This window comes from Hemitrygon akajei, chromosome 19 (assembly GCF_048418815.1).
Source record: "Hemitrygon akajei chromosome 19, sHemAka1.3, whole genome shotgun sequence".
Lineage (NCBI taxonomy): Eukaryota > Metazoa > Chordata > Chondrichthyes > Myliobatiformes > Dasyatidae > Hemitrygon > Hemitrygon akajei.
Window position 1 is genome coordinate 27,294,651 of NC_133142.1, and position 21,372 is coordinate 27,316,022.

At 37.9% G+C, this 21,372-nt stretch overlaps 1 protein-coding gene across 2 annotated transcripts; it reads right to left on the reverse strand.

Moving 5' to 3' along the window:
- Positions 1–4,173: 4,173 nt before the first annotated feature.
- fezf2 (FEZ family zinc finger 2) lies at positions 4,174–7,709 on the reverse strand. 2 transcript variants are annotated; one of them, XM_073072926.1, is made up of 5 exons: positions 7,558–7,709; positions 6,449–7,307; positions 6,154–6,288; positions 5,587–5,719; positions 4,174–4,867 (listed from the first exon to the last, which is right to left on the reverse strand). In XM_073072926.1, the coding sequence occupies exons 2-5, from the start codon at positions 7,256–7,258 to the stop codon at positions 4,611–4,613; spliced, it is 1,335 nt and encodes a 444-aa protein (XP_072929027.1). In that variant the 5' UTR covers positions 7,259–7,307; positions 7,558–7,709; the 3' UTR covers positions 4,174–4,610. The 2 variants fall into 2 exon arrangements, with proteins under 2 accessions (XP_072929027.1, XP_072929026.1); XM_073072925.1 differs by having other exon boundaries at positions 6,449–7,571.
- Positions 7,710–21,372: the final 13,663 nt, after the last annotated feature.

Below are 21,372 nucleotides of genomic sequence, written 5' to 3' on the forward strand. Positions count from 1 at the left end.
ATACTGCGAGCAAATTAATACAACATTTTCTTTAAAATGGAAGTATTATTAATAAATTACAGCCAAAAGGAAGAATGCGCATTTACTTTAATGAACTTATAACTTTAAACAAATTAATAAGATATTAACGGAAAATCAAGCAATTCTAGTTATGTTTGAACTACTGCAAGGGATGTACAAACGTTTGTATATACAGACTAATCTGTTATCAATACAAAAGATAATTCTGAAGAGTGAGTGATAAATACTCCCATTAAAATATGTGTTTAATAAGCTGTCACGGGAGTTAGTTCTCCGCTTTAAAATTAAGTCTTCCTTCATTGTTTCCCACACGGAATGGTTAGGTTTCTTATCTGAGAAATCACCCAGGGTTATGCAAATTCTAGTAAATATATTATTATTATGTCCATGCATCACAATAACATCTGCGACAGTAACTTGAAATTGGCGTTGAATCCCATTTGATTTTTTGTTGTTGGTAATTGTCAATCAGTATGGAATTGTACCAAATAAAAATGGAGATTTCCCTTCTCTATGATGTAGTATTCACTACCGCTGTTGAAACCATAAACTCGTCGGAAACGCTACTATAATCACAGACGATTGGTAACATGTTGGTTAATTTATTGGATAGTCATCATGTGGTTCGGATTATTGGTCCAGGATATACAATATGGTGATTTCAAAGTTCAATCATTTAAAAAGCAGGAATTTAAAAACTAGTATTAAAGTTTATTGATGCCACCCGCGAAAGGAAATGTACTATTTTTAGTTAGCTCAGCCTTTTTATGACTCCAGAGTCAATGTGACTGAAATTCTAACTGTCCCCCGAAATCCTGTACCTAGACCATCAGTTCCAGGGACGTCTAGGGCTAGATGATAAATATAGGTCCTACCCAATGACGTCCTGATTTCGTCAATAGGTGCAGACTGTGCTGTAAGGAGGGTTGCCAGCATTAAATTTATCCTACAGCAAAATAGAGACTTGCCGGACTTTACGTTGAATGTTTCTTAAATTGGCCAGGAGATTTGAAAAACAGGCTTTTATTTGGTGACCTTAAGAAACGGATTAGTATATTGTAGACACCTGTAAAAATACATAAACTAGATAGGAAGTGACAGTAGTATAATAATGATGTAGTTACAAATAAGCTGTATTTTACAAGAGCTATAAGAATCTGCAAGAATACACAGAAGTACGACATAGCATGCAAGCATGTCTACTAGTATGAATATACCCGTGTTCACCGAGACTGTTCTGCGTGCTTTGAATGTAGATAGAAGCAGCAATTTGTTTTTTGTCTTTTGCAGGTTGCTGTCTTTCCAGGTTTCCTCTTGGCTTTATCCCCCCAGGAAGCAAAAGTATCTCTCGATTGCTAATTAAAACGTTGGGTGCCAATCAGCTGCATTTATGAATATGGTGCAACTAGGTCTGTAAATAAATCCAGACATGTTAATTCTTCCCATCCACCCTGGCCTGCCGTGACAAGTTTCCCAGTTTACTACTACAAAATTTTACGAATTTTATGATATAAGCACTTTTGGTTACGGCTAATTTAAATAAATTCATTGCAGTTATTATCTTTAAATATTCAAAGTTCATGTTTAGACTGATAATCACGTGTAGTTGTGTAACAGTACAAAGGGTGCGGTGTTTCTGAAAGTTAACTTAAGTTCCGCTGAAAGAATTATGTAAGTATTGCAAAGAGTCCAGTCTATTTGCAACCCTGGTTTGTTGAGTGCTGAGGCGTCACTTGATTTTAATGCCGGTGTACAGTGACGTTCTAACTTTGAAGTACTAATTCAATTGAATAGTGACATACAGGCCGATAAAAGCTATTTTAAATCTAACTCTCTTTAAAATGAGACATAATCAAGAATTTCAAAATGTTCCTGATCAGAAACCATTTGTTACCTCACCTACAGGTCCAGAATTAAAAATAGCTAATGAGGATGTAAGTAGTGGGATAACTGCGGCAAAGTGAAGAGGACAATTTGCAGATTGGATAAATCTATTGTGACCCTACTTTAAGCTTATATTGCTTTATTGTCAGCAACTTAAATTAAAAATGCAAAAAAATTAAGTACGTATTCGGCACTTGTGACGAAATACAAAGCAAAGTTATAAGATATTTACAAGTATAGTTCTACCCATTAAATTTGGCATTGGCATACTAACCCATAGATTGTACATTGAGATAATTGGGAAGAGGTCATTGGATTGCTACTTTCAAGATGTCGTTTGTAAGAATTTTCTTACGAGGTAGAAAGTATTGTTCAGAATTTTGCACTTTGATTGTGTAGTAAAATTAGTGTTGAAATAATTGGGAATGGGTGAGTTTATTTTTTTAAAAAAACTAATCACTTATCGATGGTTATAATGGCCAATGAAAACATTGTAACCATGAATGACCCTCGAAAAAGGGGGGAGGGTTTGCATTGTGAACAATTAATAATTGCATTTCCAACATCGCCGTGCAGTAAACTGTAATAGAATAGCTGTATTGGAACTTTTGTATCTATCAAGATACTTTAATATAATTAGCAAACAGCTTATGTTTCGTTTTTTAATTAAAAGAACACATTTCTCCCCAAAGCAAATGATGGTGCCTGTGTGTTACCCAATCTACGAGCCTCTAAGATGAACCCACTCAATTAACTATAAAAAGGTGTGCATGCAATTCTCTTCAAATTATTGGCCGTTTAATCAGTCCCTGGACAGTTTAACAGTTTACTGTTAACGGTTAATTTAAATTTCACTGAGAAACATGGAGTGAGCAGCACGCAGCTGAGCTGAAATCAGAATTTTGTTGTTACACTGTAATAATATTGTTCGTCTAGGCGTGGGAAGAATGAATTATCTAGTATTAAGGAGCGAGACATGGGAAATGAGTTTTTGAAAACCCTAAGTACTTTATTATCCACTGTTACATCAAATTGGCTAATATGGAAATGTCTTCTCCTCAGAGAGCTTGAATGATTACTGTTAGCACTGTTCAAAGCGCACTGTTCTGCTTCGGAGTTGATCTTCTGTAGATCAGTCGCTATATTTCTTTTAAAAAACAGCAAATTATTGGGACAGTAGGTTGAACAGACAATATCTTTCAATAACAAAATCATAAACTATGCAATGCTATATTCAATTCCCCAGAAAGTATCCTGTTGTAACAAAACTGTAACGGTTATATGTAAGGTGGTTCATAAAACAAATGGGAAAATTAATATAAACTTTTCTAATTGGAAGAAAGCTTTCTTTATTTTTTAAAGTCCCAATGACACAAATAGCTTCTATTTTCAAGTTGTCCGTTAACAAAAAAACTCCCTTTAGCAACGGTCTCTGTTTTAGCGTATTCATATACACGTACTCATTTTGTCCTAAGAGGCTGCAAAGTTGATAAAAGCCCCATCCAGTTATTTCCGAATAACTGATAATAGAACTTTATAAAAAAAAGCCCAGCATCCAGTTTAGTTGTTTCTACCTCCACTGCTAAGATACATTATTTCGGCCTTGTTAATTGGACTTTTCACGCAGAGATTGCCAAAGCTGTGCTTTGGGAGAGGTGTAGAATTTTTTTGCTTGCGTCGGGTTCGGCGTTTTATGTAAATTAGCAAATGTATTTCTGAAATTCAACTTAATTTGGTTGATATTTGCAAATTATGTTCTTATCTTCCCCACACTAAAAGTAAACTTTATGAAATGATTATACGACAAGGAACGTCTTGCGACTTTTACTTGGATAGTACAATGCCTAGAGATCAAATACTGGGAGGAAATCCACTGACCAATCTTTACGTTAGAACCGTTGAATTCGACCATCTGCTAGTCGTTGAGACGTAGGCTTCTGTTTTCCTGGCACAAACATGACTCGGTGTTACTTTTGGATTGCTAGCAAAATTAAGAAGCAAAAGGTATTTTGAAACAGTTCTATTGTGCTGTGCATAATGCAAGCAGCGTGGATGTTTCTTAATGCCCCCTGCTTCGTGTGAACAATTGAATTTAAGAAAGATAACATTAAACGTGAATATGTTATTAAATTTAATGAAATGTGTGTATGCACCAGGTCAAATTCTGCCCCAATGATTCTTTCCGTTCGAACAAATAGATCTCCCTTTTCTTCTTACTAGCAAGAAGTTCAAATAAACGCATGTTTGGAAACTTTACTTTTATTTTGCAAGTAGACACCTTCATTTTTTACAACATAATTTAAATTTACAGTTATGCAAACGAAGCAACATCCTAACAAATACTTCGAAATTTCATATTTACCAATCCACGTTATGTTTCAGATATAAAATGCTACAATACAGAAAAAAATAATGTGATATAAGACATTTAATTAACATGAATATTTACATAGCTATTCATTCGGAACAGTCCTGGAAAATTGTCGCGCCTGGACATGGTGGCGACGTTTAATTTAAAAATTCAGGCCGCTTATACCTGAAAATTCAAGGGTGAAAAGTATCTTATGATTATCCACTGTTGCGTAACCGCTGAAGGAAGTAAAGAGCATTGCAGTGCATCGTAAATCTCAAATAGATGGTATTTCAAAATGCAATGTACAGAAGTGATTGTCCGCAAAAATAAAACTGAAGCGAAGTCTGTTAGACTAACTTATCCCCACTCGTGAGCGTTCGTTCACAGGAGGTGTGACTGAGTTACCATCATGTAATTTTCTTATATGCTTCTTCAAGTCAAAGTTCCTACAAAACCCTTTCCCACAAGTGCCGCAAGTGAAAGGCTTTTTGTCATTGTGAGTATGCATGTGAAATGTCAAATTATAGACCTGATGGAATGCTTTGTTGCAGATATTACATTTAAACTGTTTTTCTCCACTATGCGTCAATTTGTGGTTCTTGTAGTTTCCTAGCAGAAAAGAAATAGAAGTTAGTGAAAGTTACCCCCTCTCCGCTCCCCACACCACCCCTTCCTCCCTCCGAACCTCCGGGTCAGGAGTTCACAATTAAGTTAATTTCAGATGAGGGAATTTCTACATTAAGAAGAAGTAAAGCTTCATTAAGCGGTCTTGTGTTAGTGTGAGCGTATGGGAGTCAAGAAGTTGTCAAACTTTATCTCAATCAAATAAAGTCTGCAGAAACTGTCAGATTAGGAATTAGGTAGAGGTCATGCTTCTGACCCACAACCCAAATTAAGGAGCCGTATTTTTAGAACTTTAGTTCAAAATGACACGTCTGATTTGAAATAGTTTTAATTCAAAGTGTCATTCACATCCAGACAAGTGGTAAAATATGGTTTCATAAGGACACTATCACTTCCGATTATTTTGATTCTGAACTAAGAGATACAGGAGTTCATTCCGTATCTACAACCCCCAAACATTTTCAAGTCCCTCTGAGACATGTATTATAAATCATCGTGATAAATTATTAAATATAATTTAGTAATTGCATTATGGTAAAACGAATCGAATACACTGGATTAGATTAAAAACAAGTTAAGATTTCAGCGAAAATAATTTTTTTCGGAGGTATTAGCAATCGAAGGGTTAAATTCACGGAGCCAAATGGATACCTAATCGTGTGAGGATTAATTCAAATTAAAGTAGACACTACTTTGAAAAGTACCTTTTTGGTGAAATCCTTTCCCACAGAATTCGCAAACAAAAGGTTTGTAGCCAGCATGGATCCGAATGTGAGTGTTTAGAGTGGAGCTTCGGTTAAAAGCTTTTCCGCATTGATTACATTTATGGGGTTTCTCCTGAGAACAAACCACAATAATCATTTGACTATCGATGGTCGGATAAACAGTTAGGTAGAAATAAAACTAAACTGGAACCATTTTAGCATTTAGCAAAATCACACGATGCGCGAATCTGACTACACGCATTCGCAATCTGTTTTATTGTGTATTGCCAATCTGTCTCAACCAAATATTGCAACAGTAACAGTTAAAAAATGAGATGGCAGAAGATGCTTGGGAACAGTTAGATCATTTACACAAGAGACTCTGCAGATGCTAGGCATCTTGAGCAACATTATGTGCGCGTTACCTAGATTTAAATTCCTTTCATGTAGATTGGTATTCATATTACACTGACAAGGCATATTGGATAACGAAGCTACTAATAAGGTAAATAATTAAATTTGTGCACTAAAGATTACCGGATAACGAAGAGAGACGCGAGCACGTACCTGTGTGTGGATTATTTTGTGTCTGCACAGTGTACTAGCCTGTCGAAATCCTTTCCCACAGACTTTGCAGACAAACGGTCTGGCTCCGGTGTGAACGGGCATATGACGTGTTAGATTATAATGTGCATTAAAAACCTGTAAAAAAAAAGAAGCAGAAACAAGATACAGTATGTAAACGTAATTTCTTTTTCCAACTGTGTGGTGGATGTCGATGGAGCACAGTTTTCTTTCTCAGGAGAATGTACTGACAATGATAGCACACTGATTTCGAATGGTATTTTAATCATCACAATACCTTTCCACAAACTTCACAGGTAAAGTTTTTGGGTTTTCCGTCGCTCGAGGTGTTGTTCAGCTTCTGGTGGTTTTTAATGACGTTCTTTTCGACTGGAAAGCTGCTGTTTTCTTTGATCACTTGGTCCAACTGTCCCGGGATGCGTTCTTTGTGAGGAAATTGTGGGCTTGGATATTTCTCCGCAGCCAGGCTGGCAAATTTAGCATTTTCCAACAAAAGTAATTTCTGGTGAGCAGAAAGTGAGGCCGGAGGCTGAGAGCCTAGGATATGAGACGGGAAAAGGTGGTGATTATGAAGCAACTCCGAAGGGTGGTACGTCGTGTCCAGATAGTTGAAATAATAAAGGGAGCCGTTCGCAGGCATTGCGACTGTTTGATTGATGACTTGAGGTTTGATCAATCTGTTAGTAGTCATCATTGAAGGACCTAAATTTAAGTCAGTTTTGTAGCACATCCCACAGTTAGATTTACACATTGCCGCAGAAGTACAGAGTGAGCCCCTCAGGTTAGACTTCCATACCTCCGAGTAATTCAGCAGAGCTTTAGCCTGCAAATCATAAGGAAGTGGTTGGATAGGAAACATACAAGGGACAGGGGAGCACAGTTTCCCAACCTTTTTGCCTTCTGCTTTCTCCAAGGTTTGCCTTTGTTCAGTAGGGCTCCTCGGTTCGGAGTTCTTGGCCATGATTCTCTCGATGGAAAAGGCCAATGCCTTTGGGGTAGCTCCATTGCAGGTAGTGGCGGAGGTTCCATTCCTTGCCGTCTGTCTGGGACAGGACACGACTGTCTCCAAGTGACCAGAGCTCGCCATCCCAGGACTTGGTGTGAGCAGCCGCTGACTACAGCCGCTCTGATCTCCCCTGCATTCCAGAAAAGCCAAGACACACATCAATTTAATAAGCACCTTGCGTTTGGCATGTCACCTATTTACATTCAAATCAACATCTCAATGAACAATGGCACCGAGGGGCACCAGATTAATGATCATTAAGCTGTACAAAAAAAAACCGTATTACTAGGAGAGGGAAAATCTTTGCTGATAGAATTTAAACGCGATGCTCCGTGCACGAGCTACCAGTTTGATACTGGAAATTTCGATCACTAACTTACTGAGGAGTGATGTGCCAGACGCCACCGTCTATTCTTAACTGGTTCTACATTTATTAGCGAGAGCGGAGATTATCCAAGGACTGCGTGTGGCTATACTGTCACATTTTGATAGCACACATCCTCATCAGTGTGAGATCACTGTCTGTTGCATTTAGCTGACATCACATGAAGTCACTTAGCAAGGTGACATCCAAATAGCATCAGCCCATTCCAATCTCCCACTAGCACCCACAATGCTCGTGGGCGAAGAGGCTGTGGGGGTATGAAAAAAATAATTGTGCATTTAATGTGCTTTAATCTATCGCCTAAATCTGTTTACTTTGCTTATGGGCTGTATTTTAAGTGTAATTTTTAATATAGTGTAACGCATTTTCATTATTTATTATAAAGTAGCCTTAAAGAACGGAGCATTTTCCAAAAAAAAACTGAATGACAAATTCATTTGAACCTGGTATCGTCACTCAAAATCCGGGTAAGATTTAAGAAAGTATTGCTTGTGGAATAATAAGCGAAGTGCTTCTGGCGTAAACAACGAACAGGCAGGTAATCTGGACACTCTCAAAGCAATTGATTTGAATGCATCTGAAATATTCTCCCCAGAATCCCCAGTGAAGGTGAAAAAAATTACCGCAATCACAAAATTTTAATTTATTGTTGTACGTCGAAGTGCAATAACTGCGCCGTACTGCGTGGAAATTGCAGGCGGAATCACGACTAAACATCTCCTCGATTTTCTTTTTTTTTTAACATGGTATGCAACAAAAACAAAACCTATTTTCTAAGAGGTTATAAAGATGCATTTCTTTTCTATTCAATGTTCATCACGTGCATAGCCATGGAAAGGGAAAAGTCCGTATTCCACCTGTGGCAATTGGAGATTGCAATCTCAGAATCTCCCCAGGACCCGATTAAACGTTTTCCTCCTTCACCTATTCAGAACAACCAATTTTCCAAAGCGATTCATACTGTTGTGCCCTTGTAAAGCGGCTCTTTCAATCTCACCCACTAAAGCACCGCGTGGAACCCGGTTTTGTGTCCTTTTTTTTCCTGTTTTAAAAAAAATGCGTTACGACGCGGATTAAGAACCGAAGAAAAAGGACTGCGCCTGACCAGAGGTAAAAGCGAGCAATGAAAAGACTCGTTTTTAACAAGCCTTTTTAGAAAGTTTCTGGAATTTACTTCGAAAAGTTCTGTGTTCTCTTTACAATGGCGAAGTGCCTGTTCATTTGGGACTGTTTTAATTCTTCTGTTTGCAGACGACTTCACCTGAGAAGCACAACAAATTATTAACGCAGAATTGACTGAGGCTAAACCGAAAAGGGCTAAATAGCCAGGCGGCATCAAAAGTGATCATGAAAAGAACTTAATAAACCATCTTCGGACCATCACATTTATACTTGCCCTTGATTGTATTAATACTTTAATTTTGAAATTTAAACCATTCATTGTATTCCTAAACGACGCTTGTCGTTTGCGTTACCTTATTTCGTTTTATTGTGTAAAGTTAACTTGAGGTGCAGCAGGATGTTCAACTAGCGACCTAAGTGCCATAAGTATTGGAATATGTATTTTCTCCCGAGCTGATCATTGGATAAATATGCCGCTGAAATAATTAGAAATAGATGCGAATCCCTAAAGATCTGAATGGTGGAGAGAGTTATTGAGTTTCTTTTACTTTCTGTGAGAACATGAAATGAATACAGATTATGTGTCTAGTAAACATTGTTGCGACAATGTTAGTGATGCGCTCTCGACTAACCTTTAGTTTCAAAAAAATAACTGAACCAATTGAACTGAACGTTTGAACTGAACTGAATGAGAAGGAAAAAGGTGTGAAATTAACTTGAACGTTTCATGTTTAATGAAACTACGTGCAATTGCGAAGAAATGTTGCAGCAGCACTTGAGGGGTTAATGTTTAATCAGCAGTGCTGTCTGACCCTCTTCTCTTTCTGTTGCACTAATTTAAGGGGCGGGTTGTTTGTTCTGTATTAGAATTGTAAATTCCTGCAGAGCAATAGACTGGTCCCGGCGAAGACCAGTACAAGGGGACGGCTAGAACCACAGGAATCTTCAAACTAAACCTGGACAATGTTGCAGCTAATGCGACCATATTCTTGACCTTTATTTTTACATTCATCTGCTTCAGTTGCGAGAAAAAAAATACCCCGTCCGATCTGATTTTCTACAATTACTTAGATTTTGTTCTTTTAAACTTCATTACATGGAATCTACATTTAAAAATGTTACACTTTGCTCGTGAAATTTAACACACTAATTTCCATACTATTTTTAAATACGTATATTTAAATTGACAAGTCATTTGTAAGGAAAGGATTCTCTTAACAAAATATTGCGCTGGGGCCCTGAGAAGAGCGATAATTAAGAAATTTCAGTCCTCTTTATGTAACGGCCAATGTAGTTATACTCGGGTATGGAGTTGGAAATATTTGACAATGTAAATAAGGAACTTGCATTTATATAGCGACTTTCATCGTCCCAAATTGTCCCGAAGCGCGTCCAGTTTAATAAAGTGTGATTGCTGCTTTTATGTAAACAATTTACCTCACCACACAAAAATACTGAGAGATTGACGTTGATAAAAGTGGGACAATTTACCTTCAATTTAAATTCTCGGATTAATGTCTCATCAGAGTTGAAAAACTCAACATCGCATCAAGGTACCAAATTAGATTTACAAACTGGGAGTTCAACACAGGGTCTTCTGACTCCGATGATGTTGCCTCTGAAGCAAAACTGACGCACATAAGGTGTCGCACTCAAACCTGAATATGGAGAAAACAATGCTTCCCAACAGATTGCATGGAGCAACACTCAAAAATGCTGGAGGGACTCAGGTCGTTTGGCCGCTCCTGGACCGTAGAAACTGCATTAAGATCTTCATAGTTAGCAACAGGCCACACCTGCAGATCACATTCGCTCCACGCTTCTTTTTACTGGTGAGATAATTAACCTCAGTTCTAGTTTGTTCCAGAAAGAACTGAGCTACATGGACAATATACTTAAAGCAGAACTCCACACTTCAGCATATCCACTAATGAAGTAACTTCAATGCTCACCATGACTGAAAACACATTTAATAAGTTTCCGCTCTCAAAAAAAAAGTCGTTTCAAGCGGATTATGTCAACATTCAAGTTTAGGATAATCATCTAAATTCTTTCTACCCATGGTCTGAAATGTGAATGAACGACATACACAGAATTCAAACATTGCTTCTACAATATTCGAGAGTTAAAGAATAGACGTCCATACTCCACTTAGACTCCAAATACAGCATGCACAATTATTCAAGACGTGGTGGCGAAATTGAGTTCAGGGAAACTGGGAATTCGCGGCCTTTGCCTTAAATAGCTCAGCTGTTCTTTGTTAATATTTTCTGCTTTCGAGCTGGCTATAAGGAAAAGGCAAAACTCTCGTTTACCAAAAAAAAATTGATCTCCTGTGGCGCTAATCAGAGGAAAAAAAATAATTTCATCTTCAAAACAAATTGCAGACTTCACTCTTATTTGGGTGACTCTACTTTTCCGCCTAATTGAAGGCTTCACGCACATACTCGGAATATACTCCCTGTCTCAGATAAAGTAGTTAAATTATCTTTCATCTGTCTTTACCGATTTCAGCCCATGCAAATAACATTGAAGGTGGCTTGTTAGATTTTGGAAGCAACAGGTGCGGTTCTTGTTCCTTCAGCACAACGTTCTGCTAACGTGAGGTCTCAGTTACATAGCAGCTCCTTGTACTCTTATAATACTCGGTCTGTTTGTTGTTGAACATGATCAGGGAACCTGCCCAGTGATCAATTGCTTAATCCCACCCCTACACCCAACGCGCGCAGCCACACATTCCGAGAAGAAACCTGACAAACTCACCGACGATGGAGTAAAAAGATCGGATTAAAAAGAAGTGCTTTGTATTTTAATTACCGAGCGATGTGTGGTTAAGCTCTTGAATGTTTTAATACAGATACATGGTTTGAGAAATGCAAAACGATGTTTGGTCTGGTCCATTTCACACTTAAAGTTGAAAAGTAATGTGTATCTTTACCGAGTCGGGCTAGGTGTCAATTAGTTAATGTGATGACCTGCATTCTAATCAAAAAGTAAATAATTTTAAGTCCCGAAAATCTGAGAGAGAAGTAGAGAATATGAGAGCTAACATTTTGTAGGTGCGGGACTTCCCTTCAGTAAATAACTACTTTAACCGGGGGGGAGGGGGGTTGTTGTTGACATTCGCCGCTGATTTTACTTTGATGTAATAAGAATCCACGACTTGGTTTCGCTCCATCCACAGATAGAACTACACTGTTTATATAATTGGTAAGGGATGGTTAGTCAGTGCATTTATAGATTTTATATGTTTTTTTCAATAGCGGTTAAGGGTATGGAGCATAACAGAAATATTAGTATTTTGGCGTTTGTTCCTTTTCCAGTTGTTAAAAGTTAACTTTGTAATCGATGGGTAAGTCTTGTCTATTGAACTCTCTGCTGTCGAACTGCTGCAGAGGGTTCCACTAAAGTTGGAAGTCAGGAAAAAGTGTCTCTTCCATGAGCTATATCGGGGCGATGTTGAATGACTGCAGAGCGATCCCACTAATGTTGGCTTCACTTGTGATCTGTTGTAAACGATGCGGCACCGCTTTCAGGACGGGAGAAAAGCCACTGAAGTTGCAGCTCGTTAACACCGCAGGGAAGCGGAGTAAAACATATTTAAATTGTGATTATGTGAATAATGGGGAAGAAAAATTTCGACTTCGTAGGACTGATGATCCCGAGAGCCCTCAAAAAATTGTTGACAGAAATGCAGTAGCCATTCTTTGTTAAGAGCTGCTCCCGCTTGCTTCAAAATAGAGAACACTAAACAAACAAGATTATTAAGTTAGTTTGTGTTTAAAACTTTGCTAAAAGTTGCTAACAGGTCGTTTTGGAAATGGATTGACACGACTTTCTTTTATCATGAAGTGCATTCTATATTACAATAATGTGTAACTTTTTTTAAAAAAAAGTAGGTTACCATGAAAATTGTATTGCAAGGATTTTACATACTATTTAGATCCAGACTTCCCCATGTTACGGTAAGCAGTTATTTCCAGAATTCCATTTATTTTCTAATTATGTGGTAAACGGAAACTTTATTAATTTCGTGCATCTTGCACGAGGAAGAAGCAAGTTGTTCGAGTGTTAAATACGCCACTGGCCTGATAGACACCCTACTCTCGATCCCTGGAGCTGGAGAGTCCTCCACCCCAGACATCAACACGGCCGAGAGCAAGTTCCCGGTCGCCACTGTCACCAACTTGTTCCATATAGTGACGACAAGAAGCAGAGGGATCCGAGAAATAAATGAGGGCGAATGACAGCATGTGCAAGATTCACGCTGATACAATTCCGTTGTTGTTCGGCAGCGACGACAGGATCGCGGCAGCAAACTCCTTAAACGGAATTCCTAAAGGTGTTTCATGCAAGTACATCAGAAAGTAGCGCAAGGGACTCTGTGAATCCAAGGGAGATACTAATGATTCTATTCTAGTGCTGAAATCTGATCTGATTTAGAGTGTTGTCTAATTAAAGTGTTGGTACTAACAAGATTGAACACTGGAGGACTGACGCGAAAACTGTGATGATGATTTGAGTTTCACAGCAAAGCAATAAGTAACATGTGCTATCATGAGGTTAAGTTTCAACAGAAGTTTACAATATCTTTCGATTAATTTGCCGCAGGTGGAAAAAGGTCTGAGATAATTAATGTAGAATATGATTTTGACCTAAAACTAATATATTTACTTCTAGTTTCAGAAGGGGGAAAAAAAATCAAAACTGTTACTGCAAAATTCAGTTTGAGAATTAAAGTAATTTGGACAAATATCGCTAGATTGCATACGCAATTTTACAGTTGTGATTTTCGATTTAGGAACGGTAGAAGTTGTTTGCTTTTGAGTTGAAGCACGATGTTACTCCAGGCAAGCGTGACAACAAACGAAACACCATTTCATTCACCAATTTATAAATTTACCTTTTCTTTTATATCCCAGTCTTTAATTTGGTGGTATGGCTTCGCCTTTGGAGAGTTCTGATACAAATCTAGCTGAAAATATTCAATGTCTAGTTGATAGTCAGCGTGAGGAGCCTATGATTTTAGTGAGATGTAGTGTGATTCTGGATTGTTTTGAATTAAATCATCCTCATCTCGTGTCAAAGTATCCCTTGTGGTGAGCATCCTGCTCTCATATTAATTACTCTGAGAATCTTTCACAAGTGAACAAAAGATTGCTGAAGACAAGCGTCAAAATGGGAACAGGTTAAATCCTTAGAAGGTTAACCCCAGATAAGCACCTACCACTTGTCAGCCTGTATTAATCCAGATACTCTGTACTGAATAAATAAATTAAAACTCTTTGAATGTTTTCTAGTTTGATATGGAAGCTACTGACTGATTTGGAGGAGATGCTGGAGACGATTCTGCACCATGTGGGTATAATAATGTAAAAATATCTATAATAATTTCACAAAATTGTCTTTTAATTTGTAATTAGATGGAAATCAATTTGTCATGCGTCAATAAGTATTTCCCTCCCTGTTAAAAGAAATTAAGCTGACTTAATTCCTAAATATTTAGGTAATTACAATAATTAAATGATACAAGCATCGGCTTTAAATGGTTGCTAGCCTGTGCTAGCACACTTATGTTAAGTGGGAAAATTTCTATTCAAGTTTGAGATGGTGAATGGCAAGTGACATACATAACATGCGAGTGTCAGACATTGACCATTTTCAGTATGAGAGTCAAACCATCTTGCCTTAACACTGAATGGTATAATGACTATGGAATTTCCCACATTACCATTGACCAGGAGCCTAACTAGAACAACCAAACAAAATGCTGTCATTAAAAATCAAGGTATTTTGCAGCAACTGATTCATCTCCAACCCTTCAAAGCTTTTTTACCATCTAGAAGACACTTCTCAGGAGAGTAATGGAATAACTTTAGATGTGCGACTTTGACAACATTCAAGTAACTCACCATTATCCACAACAATGCATCTCATTTGATTGTCTCCATATCCATCAACTTGCATTTCAACTCTCTCAAATCTGTAATCTTATATATAAGTTGCATGTGTACACCATTAGGTCCAACCCCACTTTGACATCATCCACTTCCATTCTGATTCAGAACTATATCACTGATTCTTCATTGTGTTTGGGTCAAGGTTTTGATACTGTCCATTAAGTAGCACTAATATTTGAACTGCAGTGATTGGAGAAGGTGGTTCTTCCTTACTTTATCAAGGACAAAAGGCAATGGTCAGTAAGTGCTGCCCATTCTACAATATCATGGTCCCAAACATATTAAAAAAACACAGGCAAACATCTCATTCATTTTACATTGAGGAACGTTATTGTCATGAAATGAACACTGTTGGATTTGCTAACAAGATTTACACCCTCTGAATGGTTTGATTGATATCCTATCAGCTGAGTTCTGAGCACCACTGTACCCAACACAGGACGTCACACTGATCTTTATAATAATCCTGGTTATCTCAAGGAGTTATCTAAACTAAATTGCAATTGATTAATGTGGTTAATATGTTCCCTGAATTGATTCTGAGTTTGTAAATGCTCTAGTTTGGAATTAGCAATGGAAAGTAATGAGTATTTTTCAGTTATATTTTTGATTATTTAAATACAGCAGAATAATATACTATTTGGCCTATCAATTTTTTTCTCAAGAATATTACCTTTGTGTTATGGTGGGTGCAAGTTTACTGATGCTATTTTGAAGGGAAATGTGAAAGAGCTGCATCTGATGATAGTGTATTTAATTCTCATGATGACACTCAGCCAGGATATACTGTAAAAAAAAATATCCCCCAATTTTGGGGTCTGGGGATCACTGATAAGACCTACAATTATTGTCCTTCCCAAACTATTTGTAATGGGCTAGTAGTTGTACTCTGTAGTCCTTGAAGTGAAGAAGCTCCCAAAATGATCTTTGGTATGAAGTTTAGGATTTAGAGCCAGGCAATGATGAAAGACCTCAGTTCTAAATCAGGACGTTGTATGAATTTGAGGAATGAAGGTTCAGGGTGGTTGATGAAGTACCTATAATGGTGGCTGTTCTTCCCTGTTGGTGTTGAGTTTCTTGGTATTTATTGGTACTGTACTCTTCCCGGTAAGAGGATAGTATTCCATCACTCTCCTGTATTATGCTTTGTAGATGGTGAAAAGGTTTTGGAGAAGAGCCACGCATCACAAGATACCCATTTTCTGGCCTGGTCATATAGTGTTATTACTCATGTAGCTGCCCAAGCTGAGTTTCTGGTTAATGTTGACTTGCCAGGATGTTGATGGTTGGGGTTAAGGACTTGGATTTTGAAGGTAGATGGTTAGATTCTCTTGTTGGAGTTGGTCTGGCTGGCCCTGGCATTTTCATGGCATGAAAACATCCAGGCATGGGCTGAAAAGTGGTAAGTTATCTATAGTTATAGCTTCCTGAATTGGCTGCACAAATACATTTACATAATATATTGGAATTATTTACCTACTTCCTTAATTTATTTCATGAGGCATTAATATAAATATAGTTCTTATTTGAGACTAGGCCAAGGAGGGATACATGGGTGGAATTCGTCCTATTAAAAAATGCTGTTCTAACTTTCCAATACAATTAGAAATATTCTATATAAAATCTATTAGAGGCACCAAAATACGACAACATTCACTTGTAAGGATCAGAAGGTAATAATAATTCTATGATTATGGCTACATTGATCACAATGGCTAAGACTTTATGGTTGTAATGCCAGTGGAAATGGTCAGTGTTATTGGCCTAGGAAATTGAAAGCAAACTCTGAAGTTTGCAGAGGTGCAGTTATACACCAAGTCCTGTATTCTATTGGTTATTCCCTTTTCCTCAACCTGATGCACTTTTTTTGAAGCATTCTCCAACAAAATCACCTGAACCATGGAATTCTAAAATGCTCAGATATTAATTATCTGTTCAACAACCTGAAAAAATTATACCTGATTGTAGAGATGCTAGTGAGTTATTGATAGCATAAGCCACAATTACAACTCAGTAAGGTCTCTTTAAAGGCAACTGACCTTTCAGTGGGTGGATTGCAATTTTCTGAGATAGCAATTAGAAAATATTATAGATTTTAAATAGTGCTTTTATTTCAGCTCCAGTTGAGTTTCTGACACAGTTTATATTTCATACATAGACCATAGAACAGTACCCACTGGGACAGACCATTCAGCCCATATTTTCTGTGCTAACCAGGATGCCAACTTAAATTGCGCATCTGGCTGCACAATGTCTACATCCCTCAATTCCTACCTGCTTATATTCCTGTCTAAAGAGTTCTTAAATGTTGTTATTGCATCGACTTCTACCAACACCCTGGTAATTAATTCCAGATATGAACCACTCTCTTTTGAAAACATTGCCAAGTATATAACCTTTAAGCTCTTCTCTCACCTTAATGCTATGCTCTGACATTTTCATCCTGGGAAAAGATTTTGACTAACTACCCCATCCTTGCCTCTCATCATTTTATATACTTTAATGAAGTAATCCATCAGCTGCAGAGAAAACATTACAAATTTGTCCAATGTTCCTTGCTGCTAGTACTCTCTAATCCAGGCAAAATTCTGGTAAATCTCTCCTGCACCATCTCCAAAGCCCTACATCCTTTCTGTAATGTGGGAACCAGATGTGGATGATGCTGAGATACATCATCATACATCATGGGGCACATCATCATTAATGTAATCTGAGGTCATTGGGTGTTTCGAGTTTTTCCACATCAGACACCCTTGCCCAAGCAACCCAGCCAGGACTAGTCAGGCCCCAGCTTGTCTCCCAGCAGCACTGGCCCACAGGTCACATCTCTTGATCTGTAGCCATATTGAGGCTCCCTCAGCAGCTTCTGTGATGGTCCTGACGGCTCTTTCCTTTGCAACCCCCATATGCTAAGGAGAGAGTATGTTCTGCAGAGCAAGCAGCCATCAAAACCTCTATAGGCGCACACATCATGCCCTCCACCTCTGTCTCTGGCACTGCTCAACCAGCTCTTGGTATTTGGCTGTCTTATGCTTGGACACCTTCTCAATCTGGTCTTCCCAAGGCACTGACAGTTCTACCATGACCACCTGCTTTGATGTTTCTGAAAGAATGACCATGTCAGGTCTCAGTGATGATGATGCAATGAAGTCGGGGAACTTTAATTGCTTGCCAAGATCGACTTTCAGTTGCCAGTCAGACGTGGTGGCGAGCAGGTCTGCTGGTAACCTGGGCTGAGGCTGTGGTTGGTCTCCAGCTTTGACAAAGGCTATACTCCAAATGTAGCTTAACCAATGTTCCATACAACTGCAAAATAACTTGCTGATTTTTGTACTCAACACACCAATTGATGGAGGCAAGTACGCATTCTTTACCTCCTATCCGCATGTCCTACCACTTTCGTGGAGCTATGGATTTGTATTCCCAAAACCCATCTGTACATTATGCCATTTACTGTATACTTCCCTCATAAATTTGACTTCTTATCTTGCAGCACCACTAGTTAGTCTACATTAAAACTCCATCTGCCATTTCTCTGTCCAGTCTTCCAAGTTGTCATTATCCTGAAGAATTTTTTGATAACCTTCAAAGTTCAAAGTAACTTTATTATCAAAGTACATATGTCACCTTGAGATTCATTTTCTTGCAGGCACTCACAGGAAAATAAAAAAAAATACAATTGAGTTTATGAAAAACAACACTTAACAAAGACTGACAAACGTCCAATGTGCAAAAGAGGACAAATCGTGCCAATAATAAATTTTAAAAAAGTAAATAATACTGAGAACAGGAACAGGAGTTGTAGAGTCCTTGAAAATAAGTCTATATGTTGTGGGTCAGGTCAGCTTTGAGGTGAAGCTTCATGGTTGTAGGGTAATAAGTGTTCCTGAAGCTGGTGGTGTGGGACCTTCTTCACTATCTAGAACACTGCTAATTTTTGTGTCATCTGCAAACGTACAAATTGGCCCATCCACATCACTTGTTCACAGCACTAACAGCAGAAGTCCTTGCAATACATCGCTGGTTACAGATCCTCAGTCAGATTATCACCTCTACCCCATTACCTTCCATCTTGTACATTCAAGGCAATTTCCTCAGTAATTTCTTTATGCCTTTAGCAAAAAAAAACCCAAAATGTTTTCACTAAATGTCATGCTTTCTGCAAGATGTTATGTTGCTCAGTGATGCTACTGAGCTAGCTTAGTCCATCTGTAATCAAGATTTAAAGAAAGTCTTTAAATCACCAGAGTGATTGCTAGACTGTGTGCAACTAAGTAATCAGTATCAACAACATTCTGTTTGGTGTTGTTTGCAAAGCCCAAGTGGATGTAATCCACTCATTGTCTGCAAAATATAGCCAAGGTACCTATGGTTTTCCTCTTTTTCTTTTGAGACTTTGCCCAGATAAACCTGTTATCACATTAAACTTGCATCTGAAATACAACAGGTATAAAATTACCTCTAATTTTCAGATTTTTATCATACTGTCTGTGCCTGCTATGCCTTGCTATTGTTAAGCCTGTTTGAGCAATTTTATTTTGTATTCTGGAGGTGTTTGGAGTTAAAAAAGAAATCAAAATGAGATTGGCATTAAACCAGAGTGCCAACCTAAGAAAGTTTATAAATTGCTTCAAACAACAAGGTAACTGAGCTTATTTCTAGGAAGGAGGGTGAGAGAAATCACAGGACAATAGATCTGTTAACTTTGCCGTGGACAGTATTGCAAAAAGAGGAGGATTGAGCAGGAGCTAGAAATCCAATCATGTAAAAACCCAGAATTACAGAAACCCCAAGGACCTCATCCTGGGAGAGGAAGGACACACCAAGAAGATCGACAACATCTGGGGATGACTGGCCCAGGACACAGGACTCTGGTGAGCTGCTGTTGGCAGCCTATGCTCCAGTAGGGTGTTGGGCTGAAGAAAAAGATAGATCTGTTTATCTGTCTCCAAAGATAGATAATGTCAAACATTGGTTTTAGAATAACTGACAAAAACCATTAGTAGGACCAGAGTTAATTCAGGTTCAATATGTAACATTCATGCCTCTTAGCCACTAAGTTATGGATGGAAGGTCGTACAAGAGACTTTAGCATAAAGGTTTGCTGTAGAGTCTACAGTGTAGGCTGACAAACCTGTGCTGCACTGAGGGATAGACACATTGTCAGTGGAATTGCCTTTCGGTAATGTTGTTAAAACCAATGTCACATTTAACCTCTTGCATTGACATAAAAGATACTGTGGCACTACTTTAAAGGAGAGTTAGCCTCCGTCTCCTTACCAATTTTTATTTTATCATTTAATCATTATTGCTAAATCAGTTATTTAGTCTTTACCCTTTATTATCTCTGGCTGCTTGCTGTGTGCATAATTGCTGTAGTGTTCCTACCTACCTCCCTCTTCCCTCACCTGTCGTCATCTATCATCTGCCAGTTGGTACTCCTTCTCCTCTCCCTCCTTCTTATTCTGACTTCTGCCCCCTTATTTTCTGGTCCTCACAAAGGGTCTCAGCACGAAGCGTCGACTGTTTATTCCCCTCCACAGATGCTGCCTGACTTGCTGAGTTCCTTCAGCATTTTGTGTGTGTTGCTGAAGATTTCCAGCATCTGCAGAATCTCTTGCGTTCATGTGTTTTCACAATTTGGGGCTCTCATCAAAGGTACTTTAATGGCAATAAATGCTGTGGGGAGTCCGGAAAAGAGCTGTATAATGTTTATAATAGAATATGAATGGTAATGACAGAAAACTCTCATTGCACGGAAAAAAACAACTTCTATATTTGCATATGCACGGCTAAACTCAGAAATCCAGAAGCTGATGTCAGCGATTCTCTTATTCTCTACAAGTAACATTTCTGCAGTTACTGCTGAGATAAAAAGGAGAAATTCAGAAGTATGTTCGATGATATGAATTTCAATTTTTATATGCATTCTATAAGCAGTGAAAATGTAGTACACTTTTGGTGTGTGAAATGAGAATATTATTAGCATATTGCTAAGTCTTAAGTTATTGTTGAATGACCTCTATGACTGTGCAAAACAAAACTTAAGTTATTTATTTAAAATAATGAACTAATTTATTTTATATTTTATGATTTTATTATATTTAAGCTTTCACTTTATGTAAATCTAAAGTTAAAAAAAATTAATCTATGCAAAATGCTTAATGTTATTAAAATAAGTTTTTTATTTACCATTTAGAACTCTGTAAGATTTTATTAACCCAACTGGTTGCTCAGTTATGTTGAACACCTCTATTTCTCAATGTGCTATATGCATTCCTTGTCACTAGGTACCCAGCCACAGCACGGCAAATTCAAGGTTACCAATAATTACCACACCTTCACTGATGGCCAGAGAACCTGAGATAATTGCTTGGCAGGGTCAACACCAGTTGTTTAATCTGATAAGAAACTTTCAGATGAGTTTATTCAGTGTGCTTTAGTTTTTAATAACGCAAGGTTATTACATAAGGAAGAATGGATTGGTTGTGATATCATTATAGATTATAGTTTGGTTAATAAACAGAGAAACGAAAATAGAAATCTCATTGCTACCATCAGGAAGGAGGTACAGAAACCTGAAGGCACACATTCAATGATTCAGGAACAGCTTCTTCCCCTTGGCCATCAAATTTCTGAATGGACATTGAATCCATGAACACTACCTCACTATTTTTTAATTTCCCATTGTTTTGCACTAGTTATTTTAAATAACAATTTAAATATAT

Coding starts and splice junctions, on each gene's coding strand:
- fezf2 (XM_073072925.1), bottom strand. CDS start 7,336: ATGTGTGTCTTGGCTTTTCTGGAATGCAGGGGAGATCAGAGCGGCTGT. Junction 5,720..6,153: donor ACAAAATAATCCACACACAG/GTACGTGCTCGC, acceptor GTTTGTTCTCAG/GAGAAACCCCATAAATGTAA. Junction 4,868..5,586: donor GAAAGGATTTCACCAAAAAG/GTACTTTTCAAA, acceptor CTTTTCTGCTAG/GAAACTACAAGAACCACAAA.